An 18,539-nucleotide genomic window follows, 5' to 3' on the forward strand; every position below is an offset into this window, starting at 1 on the left:
TCTCAGCAGTGTTTACAAGAACAATATTTGTTATGGTTGACTGCTTTCTGTTGCTATAAATGTTCCATTTCTGTCATCAGACATACCAAATATCTAATTCTGTCACCTTATTTACAATCCTGACCAGCCCACACTTTGAGTATTGACTAATCTGGTTAACGAGATTTAGTTTAATCTTGGTTCAAAAAGAAGGGGTATGATTATTCACAAGCCCACAAACCCTGGGGTTTTCTTGAACTTTTTACTGAACTCCCATAGAAGTTAAAATGGAAGAAAAGAAAATACTTCAGCTTGGCCAACAACCACTCTGGGAATCATACACTTGCCTAGAGGAGTAGAACTCAGCCACTCTTGGCAGACTGCTACTACTGCAGTGATGGGATTAAAATGAGGGTGTGGGATCCTCTTGGCTTGGGATTTCCACACTTATTTTACCAATCTGGAGTTTGAATATCGCCAAGCCCAAAATGAGATCAGTCTGTACCCATCCTTTCATTTGTCATGTCTTTAAATTCAAACAGTATTCGCTTTTATTTCAGCAATAAACCCCCAACCATTCAGAGGGGGAAGAATTATTTTGATCTCTAGTAACTTTTTTCCCCTTTATATAAATTACCTCAGCCAAAATATGCATGTCTTACTGTAAATGTAAATTTAATGCCACTGTAACGGACTTTAAAAAACCCACAAACAATAACCAAACAAATGATAAAACCCCCAAACATTTTATCCATTTAAGTTGCCCAGTGACATAAAGGAATAACTACCACTGTGTCACAGAGATCTTAGTCACACAGTAATTTTTTTTTCAAACAGAAAAAAATATTCAGTATGCCTCTCTAGGATCAGAGCTCATTATTTTCAAACAATATTGTTAATAAAATAAAATGCTGACTAATGTTTAAAAGAATCTAAAATGAGAAGAACAGTGAAAATAAAAATGGTTTTAGGCTGGAAAATTATGTGTCATGACTGAGCCAGTCCAGCAACCTGCTGATGTCAACAATCGGAGCATCCTGTTCTCCTCCACTGCCTGGCACAGCCTCTGGTGCTTGTTAGATCCTGCACCCAGTTTATGCAGCTTGCTAACCCAGCGGAACACTAATCCAGAAAAAATAAAACCAGATCAAATATCTTTCTGCTGACCTAGTTGTGGCCTTCCAGTACCTAAAGGGAACTTTCAGGAAAAACAGAGAGAGATATTTACAAGTGACAGGACAGAGAGGAATGGACTCAAACTGAAAGAGAGTGGGTTTTAGATTAGATACTAGGAAAAAATGCTTTACTGTGAGGGTGGTGAGGCACTGGAACAGGTTGCCAAGAGAGGTTGTGGATGCCCTATCCCTGGAAGTGTTCAAGGCCAGGTTGGATGGAGTTCTGAGCAACCGGGTCTAGTGGAAGGTGTCCCTGCCCACGGCAGAGGTTGGAACAAGATGATCTTCAAGGTCCCTTCCAACCCAGGCCATTCTATGATTAGCAATATTTTTCAGAGCAGTATGGGTTCCAAGAAGTGCCAGGTCCAATTCAAGTCAATGGGGGAGGCTAGCAAGGCTAGGACATGGATGAGATGAACCTGCCTGTTTCCACAGCAAACTGATGGCCTAGTGTAGGCATAATATCTCAGCCCAACTGTCTGTATCTTAAACTGGAACATTTTAAGAAGTTACTGCCTCCTCAGCTGAGGGCACTATGGGCAGCCCTACTCCATCTCACTGCAAACAAAACTGATAGTTAAAACCCCCTCTCAGACAGATCCACAAGTCAGTCTCTTGGAAAGGTATTTTAGCCAGAGGACATTAACCTGGAGAGGATCAGGAAAGCTGGAAGGGGAAAGTTGGAACTGGTAACTTCTTAAAGGGTGACAAGTAGACCTGTAAAACCTGTTTGTTAGATTTCTATTTGTTCTGAACATGAGCTGACACAAGATAAGCATGCAAGACATGTTTAAGAGGGCTTCTTAGCCCCCACCTCTTTATTCTCTGAGAGGGAAAGCATACATATCTCAACTCTACAGTCAGTAAAAACACACTAATTCATACTCCAGGGTTGAACAGCTGGACCCAGAGGGCAGAAAGTCTAGTCGGAGGCCCATAACCAGCACTGTACCCCAGGGGTCCAGTCTTGTTCAATACCTTCCTTAATGACCTGGATGATGGAGCAGACTGTACCCTCAGCAAGTTTGCTGATGACACCAAAATAGGAGTGACTGATACACAAGAGGGTCATGGTGCCATCCAGAGAGACATAAAATGCCTGAAGGGAGGGTGCAAAGAGGACAGAGACAGGCTATTTCCAGCAGTGCCCAGTGTCAGGACCAGAGCCAGTGAGCACAAACTGAAAGACAAGAGGCTCCATCTGAACATCGGGAAAACAATGTTTTTTTTACTGTGAGGGTGACCAAGCACTGGCACAGGTTGCCCAGCAAGGTTGTGAAAACTCCATCCATGGAGATATTCAACAGCCATCTGGACATAGATATTCAACTGCCAGCTGGTCCCAGGCAATCAGCTCTATGTGGCTCTGCTTGAGCAGAGGGCTTGGACCAGAGGGCCTCCAGCGGCCCCTTCCAACCCCAGCCAGTCTATGATCTTGTTCTTAATCCCTGACTGTGTCAGAGAATGGCAGCTACACCGACTGCTGTCATCCTGACAGCATGGTGAATTCAGTTCTGGTGCAACCACAAGGTCTGGCAGAGACACATGCTTAGTAAGCATTAGCTCTCTCCTGTACCCTCTTCTTTCACTAGAGGTAAAACAGCCAACACAAGAGGTTGTAGGGTTGTCTCCATTAAGTTTTATTGTTAAATGGCTTCTCAACATGTTGGTAACAGCATGTTACCCTAGCTTTTGTAGCCATTTGTGACAAATATGGAAAGGAGCCTCAGTTAAGTGGAAAATCGCACCCCCAGCACTAAGGATATGACAAGGCATGCTGGGGGCAGGTGACCTTGATGAAACTGAGTCTGGAGCTCATTTGAAAAAATGCTGGTCTGAGGATTTGCACAGTTTACACTAGTTACTTCTTGTGTAACTGAATTTACACAGAAAGTGGTAACAGGGATGAATTGTTTGTGTGGTTAAAGATAAACTATTTCCAGCTTCACTTCAATCATTAGGTTGCATGATCCACTCTAATGGATCTCATCTCTGAGGAACTTGGTCTGCAACGCACTGCTCCTATCAAATGCTCCTCCTGTTTGAATCCAGTTAATTCCCAGATGTTAAAGTAATTGCCTTCACAGTAAACACAGCCACAAGCAACTATGATTTTTAAGTTTTTCCATCTCTTTCCCACTTTGTGAAAGCAGTGATTTTTCATCTCTCTGGAGAAAGAAATCAGCCTTGATGACCAGCTATAAATGCTGTTTTCTGTTATTTCTGCCATCCAGGCAATGTACTACAGCTCTGAGAACCGGTTCAAATTGACTACCAGATAAGTTATCTACACCTCTGTCAACCTGCATTGTAAATAAGAGAAATGGCAGCTCACGTTCCTTCCTGCCAATGACCATTTCCCCCATCTGCTCATGACAGTATGATATATAGTAGGAAAAAAGCAAATATTATACAAAAGCAAAAAGGAACAAAGGTACTCTACGTTGTAAATAAGAGAAATGGCAGCTCACATTCCTTCCTGCCAATGACCATTTCCCCCATCTGCTCATGACAGTATGACATATAGTAGGAAAAAAGCAAATATTATAAAAAAGTAAAAAGGAACAAAGGTACTTGGTAGTATAAATCTGTGCCTCCTACCTCTGCTCGACCTTCATAATATGTTAGCATAGACTTCGTAAGTACAAAAAGCCTCTCTTTGTAGTTTAAGGGGGAAGTCCTCTTCTTCTGCTGTGATCTTTTAATCAAAATCTCTTGTAGGATAGTAGTCATATTCATTTCAGCCCCTTGTCAGCTCTCTTTCTAGCCATTGAACATCAATTCCTGTGAAGACGAGAGGAATAAATCATTACATCTCTGGAGGATCACAGAGCTGGAGATTTCTGTAGTAAAAAGAGCTTCTACTTGTAAATGAAACTGCCTGAATATACAGAAAGCTGGAGCTCATTGTCAGCATCTGGAAGTTTACAGAAGTTAATTATTAGACAAAAAAGTTCAGGCTTTGCTCAGCTGAGGTCTGAACTTGCGCATTCCCAGGAAGCCAAAAGCTGTACGTGACTGGGATGAAATAAGGTACACTGCAGCCTATGTCACAGAAAATATGGGTGAGAAGTCTGAAATGTGCTTCAGGTAAACAGGAGCATACCTCTGTGCTCTTTACCACAAAGTCCTAACCTGCATACAAGTTATAATTGCTAAGGTCTGTGTATGTATACATGCCATTTCCAAAAGAGTTCTATATATAAAATTGAAGATCATAGAATATCCTGAGCTAGAAGAGACCCACAAGGATCATCAAAGTCAAGCTTCTGGCCCTGCACAGGACAGCCTCAAGATGATACCATGTGCCTGAGAGTATTATCCAAACACTTCTGGAACTCAGACAGGTTTGCTGCTGTGACCACTTCCCTGGGGAGCCTGTTCCAATACCCAATCACCCTTGGGGTGAAGAACCTCTTTCTAATACCCAACCTAAACCTCCCCCAACACAACTTCAGACCATTCCCTTGGGTTCAGTCACTGGTCACCACAGAGAAGAGATCAGTGCATGTCCCTCCTCTTCTGCTCATAAGGAAGCTGTGACTGCAATGAGGAGTCCCATCAGTCTCCTCCAGGCTGAACAGACCAAGTGACCTCAGCCACTCCTCATATGGTTTCCCCTCAAGGCCCTTCACTGTCTTTATTGCCCTCCTTTGGATGCTCTCTAACAGCTTAATATCTTTCTTATATTGTGGAGCCCAAAACTGCACACAATGTTCAAGGTGAGGCCACCCCAGTGCAGAGCAGAGCGGGACAATCCCCTCCCTCGACCAGCTGGTGATGCTTTGCCTGATGCCCCCCAGGACAGGGTTGGCCCTCCTGACTGCCAGGGCACTGCTGACTAATGTTAAACTTGCCATCGACCAGGACCCCCAGGTCCCTTTCCACAATGCTGCTTTCCAGCCTCTCATTCCCCAGCCTGTATGTACATGCAGGGTTGCCCCATCCCAGGTGCAGAATCTGGCACTTGTCTTTGTTAAAACTTCATACAGGGGCGATTGCCCTGTCCTCTCATTTGTCAAGGTATCTCTGCAGGGCCTCTCTGCCTTCAACAGCTCCTCCCAATTTAGCATCATTGGCAAACATTCTTAGTATACTTTCCAGTTCTGCATCCAAGTCATTTATGAAGATGTTGAAGAGCACTAGGCCTAAGATGAAGCCCTGGAGAACTCCACTAGTGACTGGTCACCAGCCTGACATAACCCCATTTACTATAAGCCTTTGAGCCCGAGATGCATCAGTACAGTAATTTTGAAAACTCACTCCAATTATTAAAGAAAATTTTCAGACACAAATGGTAGTTTAGAAGCCGTCAATTTAAAAACAAAGAACAAAAGTTTATTTTTCAAAAAATGTTAAGGATATGCCCTTCATCTTCTGTTTAGAAAGACTTCATGCTGACCATCAAAATCAAGTAATTTACTTCTGATAGTTTTGGTCGCCTCAGTAACGTCAAGATGCTTTGAAGTTCTACAGCATGGCTGATACCTGTAGCACAGACGTAGGAGTACAAAAAAAAAATCTCACCCACAGTTACTTTGTTTGCAAATCTGGCTACAGGGTCCTGCCAGAGACATTGTCAGGCAATCTCTCTGTTCTTTGCAATGATGCCAGCTTAGACACAGCCAACCTTCTCCCTCACCTGCTCACCGCCGCCCTGTTGTGCCACCCTGCCTTGTGCTGGTGCAAGCATTCCTCCCACTGGGCTGGGAAGCAAGCTAGGGAAGGGATCCAACCAGACATTTCATCATGCAGCACAGACAGCTGCCTGCATGGACTCATCAAATGAGGTGGCACAGAGGTAGGAATGAAAGGTGTGGGAGAGCCTGTGGAAAAGCTGTTCCAGAAATCCTTTTCTCCCTTTCCCTTTTTTTCACTTTCTGCCAGCCCTGCCCATGGCACCACCTGGCTAAGCTCTCATATCCCATACTCCTGCCATTTCAACAGCTGGATGTAGTTGTTCCCTGCTTTAAAATATCCTTTTCTTTTCAATGAATATCTCTGCATACGCTAAAAAAAATTACTCTGCAGTTTACATGGAACCATAAAATAAGACCAGGTTAGGATGCATAAGTAAAAGACTATAATTGGAATGGAAATTGTGACTGCTATCAATAATCTCTTTGTTATTTCTCTTCTTTTGATATGTATACACACATACATTTTGTTGGTCACATCATATTGCTGGGAAGAAGGCAAGATCTTTTTTAATAGTAATCGTCTTGAATATATTCTGTAACTACTAAAGCGGTCCAATTCTGATTTATTGCCCTTCTAAAAATAAATTGGCAATCTTAAAGGTAATTGTGGAAGGAAGAATACTACCACAAACTGAAAATACAAACACTGTTCAAAAAATTAAAAGTCAGTATTAACTTTCACACTAGCTTAATGCACACAAAACTTTAAGGGTTCCCATCACAGGCTCTCCTACTCAAAACAATTATTCTCTTCTCCATAGTAAAAATTCTCGATTGGCACTTTAGGAAAAAATAATTATTATTCATCTTAGAAACTGTGATCTCAGAGATCCCTAGACTGCTGCACTGGAGAGCGCAAGAGGGATGCAAAATTAACTATGATTTCTCAATACTGATAATGCTAAAATATTTTATTTCCCATCAGCCCTCTTTGGTCACATTAACATTACACAAGAGAAAAAAATTCCTTTTGACAAAACTGGGGTTAAAAAATAAAAATACCAACAATGTAATTGGTCAGTGTCTGTACCAGGTTGCTACACTGAATTAGCCCTGCTATGGAGATCTCAGCAGATTAGAACCAGTTTCCTAGGTCACAAGATCAGCCTTTGAATCTGCATTTGGTCGCAGAAAGCTGTTTTGTTTGAGGTTATTTCCAAGTCAGTGGCTCCAGACACATTTCTGTTTCAATAAATAAGGCTCAGGACAACTGCACCCCCACTCATTATTCTGGAAGTTCTTTTCCAAAATTCCAATACTCCATTAAGAAGCCCCTGTAACAGTCACCCTTGCCACTTATCAAATCCATATGTCACTGCTTTTCTTCAATACAGCTTTAGACATTTTCTGCACACTTCCTCCCCAAACACTCCATTGTTCCCAGACATCCCTCAGAACATGAAGCTGTTTGCGTGACACATTGTTATCTTGTTATAAACAGCTGTGGGAATTTCATGCTGACACCCATATAAACTTTTAACAGTATGACTTCTGCCAAGAACTTGCCCTGTTCCCTGCCAACCTTAGCAACATGATAACAAACATGATCTAATTTGCAGAGATGTTGAAGACTCAGAATTATGACTGAAATCAGAAAGAGTTACAGATTCTCAGCTTTTTTTTAGGGTGGGAAAACATTCTCAACTTTAAGTATCGAAATACATGCATCAACTTGCACTATCTTCACATTATACAAATATTCACCTATAGAGCCACGAAGTCACCACACACCTCTCTTAAAACAAATGAAAACAACTGTTCAGATAAATCTGATAGGTCAATATTGGTCAAGGTGCACAAAGTACATTTTCATTTGTACACAGAGCTTCTTATGCATGTCAGCTTTCCCAGTTTTCACTAGGGAAAATTGAGGCACTAAGTGATGTGGTAAGCTCAGGTGTTTCAACATTACCCATATATCTTCTGGTTCCCACTCCCAGCTCCTGGATTGTGTTTGTTTATTGAAACAATTAGTCACCGTAAGCTGGTTGGATGGTAAGCACCTGCAACATTCGAACAGTTCAATAAATGTATGAAAGTCCCAGTGGAAGTTCTGGTAAATAGAAAAGAGAAAGTGCATCCCAATCTGACCAGGGCTTCTCTGACCCAAATATAATAAGGTATTGTCACTTTTTATGGCACAAAGCTTTGTATCACACATAGTCATGGAGGAGTTCACAAGAAAAAAGGCACTCTGAAAAACACACACCACAACAGCCATAAACCAAACACCAACAGGAAACGTTTGTTTGTGGCTCAAAACAAAAATAAAATTAAGGTGTAACTGTTTTCTGAATTTCAACAGCTCGTTAGTAATACTAACATTTCCCCAGGAATTTGGGTCCTTTAGTGCAAAGTCTTAATGCTAAGCTGATGAGCATTCAAGATGCCCATTCTAACAAATCAACATCCTCAGCTTTCTGACTTGGGTTTTATGCATCCTGCACAATACCTTTTTTCAGATTTGGGACACATCAATTCAAACCAGTAGCAATTCCAGATCTGTATATTTAACATTGAAAACTTATATTCTAGGGCAGTACATTAATAAAAATTATACATTATTCACTAATTCAATTTTTAAAAGTATCAAAATGTCGATTTTAAATACACAGGTGGTGCCTTGTAATTCTGACTCAAATATGTAAGTCTTTCAGAATATTTTTTCCTCCTTCATTTAAATTAATTCAGATAAGTTTGCTGATCAAGGTCATACTGTGTCCTTGCAAATGGCTGCAGTGGGGTAAGTGAACAGGCAACATGAGCTGCTCTGGGTAGAGAGCAGAAACAGTGCAGACAGAAGGAAGAACAAAAGGAGAACTCCTTACCCTGTTTTTTCTGATGGAGCTTCTGTTGCTTTATCACGAAACTACAAACTGAGTTACATGTGAATATTTATGTACATAAGTATTCAGCACAGGCTTATTTGAATAATTACTACTCAGTGTAAGCAAGGGTTGCAAAATATATTGTGTTTTTGCCCTATATTTAAGGTTGCAAATTCAAACTCCAAAAAAATAAAATACAACTGTTATTAATGCCTATTTGAAAAGTAAATTTCACAGAAATACAAATACAAAAGAAATATAACTTAGCAAAATCTGTCATAATTTTAAAATTCAAATTGAGGGGGAAAATACTATCATGATATTTGGAACATATCATATGCCAGAAAAAGCAGAAGTAAAAAAAAAACAACTTATATTTACTTTTTTCTCCTTTTTTTTTTTTTTAACAATAGACTCTCAGAAACCTAACAAACTTCTATCATATGCAAGTTTGGATTTTTTTTAATTGAGAGAAATGCAATTTTGGGGTACTATTTTCTAATAAATTTCAAAATTATACCCAAAGGTTTGCAAAACCTTAGTCTCTTTTTGAAAATCAGCCAAACAATAACTGGCTAATTTTATATCTAAGCAAACCCTACAAAAATTAGATTCATATTTGCCTGCACTAAATTTAGATTAAAAAGTAAACAGGCTAAGGGGCAACTCAGTGACAACTCTGACTGGAGATTCTGAGATAACCACGTGATGTTGCAAAATATCCTTTATTCAGCAGAAACTTACTCATGTAAGCACACAGAAGGAGTATTTTACTGCAACTAGAACCAGTTTTCCAAAATTCCTTGGAAAGAGGCTCACTACATTTTACAAAATACAAGCATTTGTTTCCTTTTAGCATTCTAACTTAGGTACTTGGGGTAAGCAGAGAAAACAATGATGAAAAATGATGGTCCCTCTTAGATAGGGTCAGTTGGCACCAAGGTGGTTCATCACACCAAACTGGAGGATCAACTCATCAACCATCGCAAAAGACAAGTAGAGCCTAAGTGCACAGAACAGCTCAGGAAAAGCAGTAAAAGCACCAAAAGGATTTCTTTCCCCTTACAGTGATGATTTAGGAGAATGACACGTACATGTCTCCAAATCATTTATAAACTCAGCTATTGCTCTTTACTTGGATTTCCTGTAAGCAATACACTCCAATTACTACATTATCCTTTCACAGTTTTATAGTGCACCTTCTTCCTGAATAAATTATTTAGGAAAGGAACCTCTGCTTTATGAAACAAAAATTACATTATTACCATCCATGATATAGAAAATATGGTGACATGGGCATTTTTTCTTTAAATTATTTAGCAATAACTTTGAGTTAGCAACCAAATAATGGGATACCATACAAAGGATGGAATGATCAATTTTCACTATCTTCATCAACTTCTTGTATTTTTATTCATTCCTCTAGAGCCCAGTACTCATAGCTTTTCTTATTTCTTCCACATAAAGCTCTGTAATATCTATAAACTTGCATTGACTATTTTGCCTTCATTTTATATCATTTGTAATGTTCTTTGCTGCAAGACAATAAAGCTGAAAGTTAGTTTGGGACACATGAAAGCAAGGCACAAAAAAAGACTTTGAAACATCAATATTTGACATTAACCCTTAAAAAGGAGATGGCAGACTTTACCAGGTACAAACTTTGTGGCTCAGGTTTATTTTATTCTAAATACGGTGTATAAAGCAGAGTGGAAACGGCAGACTTAATTTTCTGATGACATTCAGCAGCTCTTGCCCTCTGTGGTGCCATCACCAAGACTTCAGGATGCTGCAAGGAATTTGAGCTGGCCAGATGAGGCAGAGCACAAAGAGATTTGCTTCTTCACTTGTGCAGCATAAAGGTCTGGTGAAGAATATCGGTTTGGTTTACTCGTACAAATACAGCTGACACTCAGCTGACAGAGAAGAGGTAAAAGATAAAGTAAGAACAGGAAGGGAAGGTCAGGGTCTGAACTGGGAAGAGACATATGGTATACCATATATATATGGTCCCCCTTACATGGTTATGTACCTTCGAAAGGAAACAGTTCTCTTTATTCTGGTAAGTTTTTTTCAAAGTAGTGTTAGAGAGAGAAATGGAAGAACTATCTCCAAACTGGCATGGCATTGGTTTGGAGGAGCAGAAGCTCCAGAAGAGCAGTCCAGATACTTCGCTTCTACGCAGACCAAGGCTCCTCCACCAGTACCCCGCTGGCCTGTGGGACTGGGTGGACTTTTAATAAAGCAGAGCTGCTGCTTCAGCCTTTTTTCCAAAAATCCCCTGCCGATAAGAAGGGAAGAGAAACAGTAACACCCACTTACTAAAGAAACAGGCAAAGATGAAATTGGCAAAGGAAATGGGCGATGCTTGTGCTAAAGCTTTTCCTAATTCTCCAGGAAGCCAGAGGTTTAGAGGGCTGGAAAAATAAAAACTCTATTAAATCAGAGGTTGAACTAACTCTCTTTAGGAACCCTAAAGCTCACCATCAAGCAGGAGGACAATTGCTATTGTACACAAAACTGTAAATCTGAGCAAAACAAATCACATCTATGGGGAAGAAAAATATAAAAAGGAAAGAGATCAACAGTGTCTGAGGGTATCCTTCTTTTTAAGTATAGTAAAGAAGTCCATTTAATTCACTTTCTTCACAATTTGAGTTAGTTTTTTCAAATGTTATACAACCTCAGGTGAGCATGTGATCTATTACACAAAAAATAAGCTTAATTTATTTTAGTATTCAAGACACTCTTTTGACATGGTCTAACTAAAAGACTGTAATACATACAAATTATGACTGGCTTTATACACAGGGAATGACTAATACTTCCTCAGTTACTTCTTTTTCCAAACACTCCAAGAACTTTTTTTCCCCTAAACAACTACTTGTTCTCCAGTTACTAAAGAACTACTTGTTCTCCACCCTCTAGACGGCATGGAAGCTGCCCAGTAAGAAATACTTCAATAATAAACTGGGGAATTTCTATTGAAGAAAAAGCTGTGAAGATGACTCAGATGATGAAGTACTGGCCACATCTCACGTCGACTAATGGATATATTTACCCTCAAAGTCTTCATTTTTAGGTAGTATTATAAGGTCACTTGATAAGTGTTGCTTTTTCGCACCTACTGAGCAACTGACCAGCCCCAACAGACAGTGCTGATATATCTGAAGTTACAGGTCAGAACCCAAGGCAGTAAGTGGGAACAGGAAATACTGCAAGTTCCCATTTGTCAAGTTTCCCCTATATCGTTTTCACCAGGATATGTTCCCTCCGCTACAAAACAAGGACAAGAGACTGAACACAAAATAAATGACCATTCACATTTCAGCTGAGATGTTGTACTACTGTTCCCACAGCTGGTAAAGCAGTGGTGTTCGCAAGGTCAGCATTCTTATCTTATGATTCCAGAGTCTCTTACCCTGTTATGTGGATTGATTTTGGCTGGGGTAGAGTTAAGTTTCTTCACAATGGCTAATATGGGGCTATGTTTTGAAATTGTGCTGATCACAGGGTTGATAATACAGAGATGGCTTTATTATTGCTGAGCAGTTTTAGGACAGAGCCAAGGCCTTTTCTGCTTTTTGTACTGCCACATTGGTGAGGAGGCTGGAGGTGTATGGGAAGCTGGGAGGAGACATAGCCGGATCAGCTGACTCCAACTGACCAAAGGGATATTCTGTACCATATAGCATCAGGCTCAGTATATAAAGTGGGAGAAAGAAGGAGGAAGGGGGGACGTTTGGAGTTATGACTTTTGTCTTCCCAAGAAACTGTTATGCCTGATGGGGCCCAGCTTTCCTGGGAATGGCTGAACACCTGCCTGCGCATGGGAAGTAGTTAAAGAATTCTTTGCTTTTACTTGCATTTCAGCCACTTACTAATAAAGTCTCCACATACAGGACTGAAAAGCCAGGCTATGACCTTAAAGAATTTTTTTTTCACATACAGTGCAGCCTAAGCAACAGGGAGTACCAAAGGACTTCACTCACATCAAAATATAAGTATTAATTCAGGGGAAAAGTTTCTTACTGAATCTGTAAATAAACACAACTGAGACAGTGCTGTAGTCTCATGTTCTCCCTTTCCTCTTGCTAATGGAAGGTAGTGAGCATCTCTAGCAAAGCAGTTTGTTACTCTGCTCTCGATGTCAGTTCTCAGATGTTGAGCTGTTTCAACTGTTGTGAGTTAAACAGGGAATGAGGGCACTTGTCAGGTGTCGCAAGACATTTATTGTCTCAAGGAACAACATTCAGTTTTAAGTCTTTGAGACATGCAACATGGTCATTAATGCTTGATGGTATCAAACTCCACTCTGGTTACTTACAGTGAGACATAAGGATATTACAGAAGAGGCATCACCAGAAATTGGGCTGCCACAGTCTACTCCTGTTGAGGTCAAAATCACAAGGAGTAAAGTTAAGGCACTGCAAAGGTAAGATAAGACAGTCCTTTACGGCTAGGTCTCAGGTTTTCATGGGGAGTATCGGCATCACACTGACTTTCAGATTAATTTCAGCTTAAAAGATGCAGAAAAGTACTAAACAAAATTGAGGGAATTTTGCTGCTTGCCCATTACTTTTTTTTTTTTAATCAGAGAACTGCAAGCCCCTTCACGCTTGGTGAGAGTGCCCTGGTAGGAAGAGAAAGCCACTGTGGTGACAGAGGAGCCATTTGCAGCCCCTGAAACAGAACGAGGGCCCTCTTCTCACTGCTCTCACACCCCACAGCCTTTCACCTGTCATTCTCCCAAAGTTCTCAGTGATAAAACAGACTCCCACAGGGTCACACAATCCAAAGTGGGTGAGGCCCCCTCTCTTCTGCTCCTCCCACCACGCCACTGGGAATTGATCTGATTTGCAGTTTCACTTGGAAAGAGATGCTCATAACTGGGGAGAGGAGGCAGGGAAAACACACACAGTTATTCTTTCTGCCAGGATATGGAGCTTGAGCCTGTGATATAGGACACCCTGTAATTCCCAAGACAAGAAGCAACCTCGAATACGTTAAGAATTTATGTATTATGATTATCTCACCTACCCCATAGGCTAGCACAGCAAACCTGATAAGATTTGTGCACAGGGCTGCCTAGGACAGATTTACAACATTCAGCTAAAACAAAAGGTTATTAGATATCACCTGGGTCTGATGGCAAGTTATGTGGCTATCTTGTGGAGAAGAAAAAAAAAAACCAACAAGATTCTTTTTTTGTTTAATAAACAAAAATGGTCAGGAATTTGTCCCAGTCTAACATACAGTGTGCTCACTCAAAGGGTAGGGTCCCAGTCTCCTGCCCAGATGCTGCTTCCTTTACCACCCAAAGCCATTTTTTGCTGCCCCACATTCAGGTGGAAACAAGGCCTAGATCTTAAAAGTTAGTCAGATCACAGCTTGTAATAGGCACAGGGCTGAACAAAAACCCTCCTGACAGGAAACTCAGCTGTGACCTACTTGAGCATACATGAAGTTATACCCTATGGGTGGCAAAGTGGCACCCATTCACAGATCTGCATGAATGAGGAAAAGCAAGAGTGCCAAGAAAGAGTTTGCCCAGGTCCCACATACCTCAGCACACTACAGGTTTTTTTCTTCTTTTTCCTGCATTTGTTTAATGTTGCACAGGATTTTTACCTTAAGAGCTGAAATAGGGTAGCCCAGTTGGCAGCCTGGTGCTTTGCCTAAGAAGAGGAGTTGTGACTGCAAACATGGCCAAACACTTCTTCCAGTCACCGGGAGCTGATTTACATGGCTGACCTCAGCAGATGGGGAACAGCTCTTGTAAATCGGCTGTTGGCCAGGCTCAGATTCTCTCAGAGCAACTCCTCTCTCTGCAGCAGGCCCTGGAAAACCATGTCTCCTGCCCACCATACCAAGGCTGGACCACACCAAGCTAGGCATGATCTTCACTGAACCACTCAGACTACAGAACAGTCATCCAACCAAGACATATCTTTTCAGCAATATCTTTTTTCTCCTAAATGTTTGAGTACTGTCAAAACCAAAGACTGCTCCTAGCTGATGTTGTTCTTCCTAAGAAAGGTAAACCTTGCCCATGATAGACAGATCTACTTCCAGGAGTCTTTTTCCCAAGATTTCACAATCCTATCTGAACACAGTGGCCACTTCACAGTGCTTGCAAGGAACAGATCTCTCCTTACTCCAGCCCACCTCTATGCCCAGGAAGTTGCAAAAACCTTCTCCCCTCCCTGCAAAGCACCTCCTACAATGCGACTCATCTTCCCAAATGTCAGAAATTATCTATCTGTTTTTCAAGGTTTTATCTCACATGGTATTTTCCCTCACTCTGAATCACAGCCTGTGTGCCTCAGCCGGGGCAGGGGATGACTGAGAACTGCCAGCACTGTAATGGCCACGGGGCAGTGGTGAGTCACAAGCCTCTGCTCCCCAGTTCCTCTTCTATCTCACCAGACAAAAGGAATATGTGTCCACCCAAACATTAGTTTCCCTCAAATTGCACAACGCTTGCTTTCCTAATGCTTTTTCCTTTAGAAAATACACTTAGAAAAAAAGACCAGAAGCAGGACAGCAGAATGCTCCTCTGCCTAACAGGTAGCAGAGTAAACTCATGATTTGTCTTTAGAAGTAACACCCTCTTAACAAAAATAACTTTCTTGAGACCCAATTGACCATTTGTTGAAACACAGGTGCAATTTCATTGGTTTCTAGAGAGTTGTGCCCCCATTGTATCAGTATATATCTAATGCCTAGTGCTAGCATGAGGCCCTAGCCAGATAATGAGGGTAAATTGAGCTGATACCTCTGCAGTGGGAAGGAGATCAGTCAGGATGCAGCTGATGTAGTGAGAGTCTTTCCCTTGCATTTTGCATAATGGAGGAAACTATGGGTATCCACAGGTCATTTAATGAACATCATCATTCTAATTTCCATGGTGCAAAAACAGACTGATCATTGCTGACAATTTTTAGCCAAGGTATTGATAATTGTGTGGAAATAGATGCATCTATATAATAATAAAAATATAGGTAGCACAAATCCAAAAATATATGATACATGTACTTCAGGAGCACATACGTTCTTTAAAACATAAAAAAATCTAACACCTTAGGCCTTCTTCACCATGCCAACCTGTACTCCACTCTGTCCAAGTACTGCTTTCCATATCTTTCATTTTTTATTGTGGTATTTCCTTATCCTCCTTCTGCAGGAGAGCCATTGTAGACTGCTACAACTGATTTTTTTGCATACACAAACCTGCCCTCTTTTAAAGCGCAGTTCCAAGTTCAGCAGTGAATAGGTAATAGTTTAATGAAAAAAATTCAAACCATGCAAAAGTAGAAAAACACCTCAGACATCAATGGTTAACAAAAGCTAAATATTATTTTCCATGATCTTTGCATTGACAGCAGGCAGCACAGACTTCTATTGTTTAAAAAACAGAACATGTTTTGCATATTTGAGGTATAAATATTTGTATGAAACTTACACCATCGCACCTTATCTTCTGTATGCAGTTTATAAGTTAACACAACACAGAGGGAATTAAATCTACAAGAGGTTTCACTTCCATTTGGTGGAGGGGAATATTCTTGATGCTTCCAAGCAATTTTGTAGAAGTAACCACTTCCCAGTTATTTTAATTTTAATTACAGGATATCATACTATCACGGCATATCTGAATACAATGTTGTTTCAGGGTAAAATGAAAAAATATGGAGCTGATATTGTTTTATCAGTTCTATTATTTTTCTCTCTCTTTATCCATTGTAGGCAGTCAGCCAGGTTACTGGATACATTGCAATGCAAAATCCAGAATGCCTACAGCTAAGAATTAAAATGTGACTTAATGTAGGACGTAGTTCTAGCTGCCTCACAATCAATAAATTAAAAAAGATTTCAAAGACTTTAAAATTCTATATTAACATTCAAAAAAAAAAGTGGCACTCCTATAAATTTTGAAGGGCTAATAAAATCAGGTCTTGCAGCTGAGAACTAGAGTTCCTTCAAGACAGAGAGCTAACTGGCAGTATGTTTTTGATTTTCACACCTTCGACATTACCTTATTAAAACAAAAGATGCCAAATATAACCATACTGCTCTGTTTTCAGTGGTTTCAGCAGACAAGCTCACATAGAAATCATTTGGTTCAAAACAATCCTAATATTCATTCAGAAATTTAGAGGAATGTGTAAGGCACCCTTTCATCAAGGACTAAATGCAGAGATAAATGTGATTATTTCATGATAAGACATAATTTCTCAATAAATAAAACACATAAAATAAAACCTAGAAAAACATGAAGACTATTAGAGGAGATTCTGACAGCAACTGGGCTCTTTCCTGCTGCAGTCTCCTTAAAAACCATAACCACCAAATGGCTACGAGTAACACCCTATGCTACCTCCCCACCTACAAGAGCAGTACCCAGGAAACAAGACCAGGACACCTGAAGGGCCTCTTCTGCACAGGTGCCATGATCCGAGCAGCACAGCTGGTGTGCCAAAAGGTAAGAGGAGCATGTGCAAAGTCGCTCCGGGCACCCTGTCAAGTTAACTGGGAGCTTGTTTGTATGTGTGCTGCTTTTGATTGCCCAAAATACTCTAAACATCTATATAACAGCAGTAAGTAATAACCCATTTTCCAGTCACTGGAGGGTTCTGAGAAATTAAATGAAACTTCACCCTCTATCAAAGGTGGGACAGTCAAATAAGGTACCAGCAACATTTACTCTAAAATAAAAACAAATGCTCCCAAAGCAAGTACGCACAACACACCTTTTTATCTGCATTTCTGCTACAGTCAGTTTTTCCATCTGCACAAGCTACAGTCTCGCTTATTTGACTCATAAAACAATCCTAAGTATTTCAGATTAACATTTGTCACAGTAAGGTATCCATCTATCCTTCCAAGCAGGGAGCTTGTGGCCATGCCTACTCTAAAAGCTCAGTTTACAAATTACAAATAATTACCGGTTCCAAGTTACAGGGGTGCAGAAAGGAAGGCTGCAGAAAAGCACCATGCAAGTCCAGTCACTTACTGCACAAGCAGCAGGTATGCTGTATCCCAGCACGAAGGACTGTAAGAGCATTCACCGCCAAGAAAGGATAACCCCGCTGTTGGATAGAAAGCAGGGGGCATTATTAGGATGACTGAACTCACACACAAGGCAACTTTTGCCTTGAGATGAGGCAGAACAATCTTAGTAGAGCACAGTGGTTACGTGGATGTAAGGAGAGAAGAAAGTCACATCAAGAAGGAAATACTCAGCAATGTTGGCTTTCAAATGCGTTTGATAGCCTAGATAACAACCCTTATATTACACAAATTACAGCAATTTTAAGCAAAGGTTTAAAAGGCAGCTTTTGTCATTGCTCCCGCTTACAGGTCCCAGTGACACCTCGACGTCGAGGAAGCGGTCCCTCTGCTGTTGTGGTGCCCACACTTTTGAAGTCGCAAACAGCGGCCGCTGCAGGGTGGGCTCCGTGATCCGGCACCCCCCGAGAGAGGTCCCTGTGAGCGCGGAGGAAGGAACGGCCCCTCTGCCTTGCGAGGAGCCCCGGCTCTGCCTTACCTGGCTGTCCCGGCCGCCGCCGCGGAAGGAACCCTGGCGCCGGCGGCGTGGAAGGAGGCGGAAGGAGGGAGGGAGAGAGGCACCGCAGTGCCCCGCTCCGGCTCGGGAAGGCACCTCCTCTTTATCCTCCTCGCCGTCCCGCCGAGCGCGGCTCCCCGCGGGGCAGCGGCGGAGGAAGCGGCGGGGGCGGCTCCTGCGCGGGCCCCGCTCCCCGCCGGGCGGCACCGCCGTCCAGGGCGCCCTCCGCGGTCGGGGCAGGTGCAGCACGGCGAGAAGCTCGAGTGAGAAGGTGTCTCACATCCAACGC

At 41.5% G+C, this 18,539-nt stretch overlaps 1 protein-coding gene across 2 annotated transcripts in view; it reads right to left on the bottom strand.

Moving 5' to 3' along the window:
* TEC (tec protein tyrosine kinase) overlaps window positions 1–18,297 on the bottom strand; it is a 47,207-nt gene extending 28,910 nt beyond the window's left edge. The window contains exons 1-2 of one of the 2 annotated variants that reach the window (XM_027717745.2): window positions 18,233–18,297; window positions 3,756–3,938 (exon numbers count right to left, since the gene is read on the bottom strand). In XM_027717745.2, the coding sequence (XP_027573546.1) occupies window positions 3,756–3,893 (138 nt within the window). In that variant the 5' untranslated portion in view covers window positions 3,894–3,938; window positions 18,233–18,297. Of the gene's footprint in view, window positions 1–3,755; window positions 3,962–18,232 lie in introns of those variants that run through there. The other variant, XM_027717744.2, reaches the window with a different exon arrangement.
* Window positions 18,298–18,539: the final 242 nt, after the last annotated feature.

This window comes from Pipra filicauda, unplaced genomic scaffold (assembly GCF_003945595.2).
Source record: "Pipra filicauda isolate LSUMZ 115617 unplaced genomic scaffold, ASM394559v2 scaffold116_size3395265_pilon, whole genome shotgun sequence".
Taxonomy (NCBI): domain Eukaryota; kingdom Metazoa; phylum Chordata; class Aves; order Passeriformes; family Pipridae; genus Pipra; species Pipra filicauda.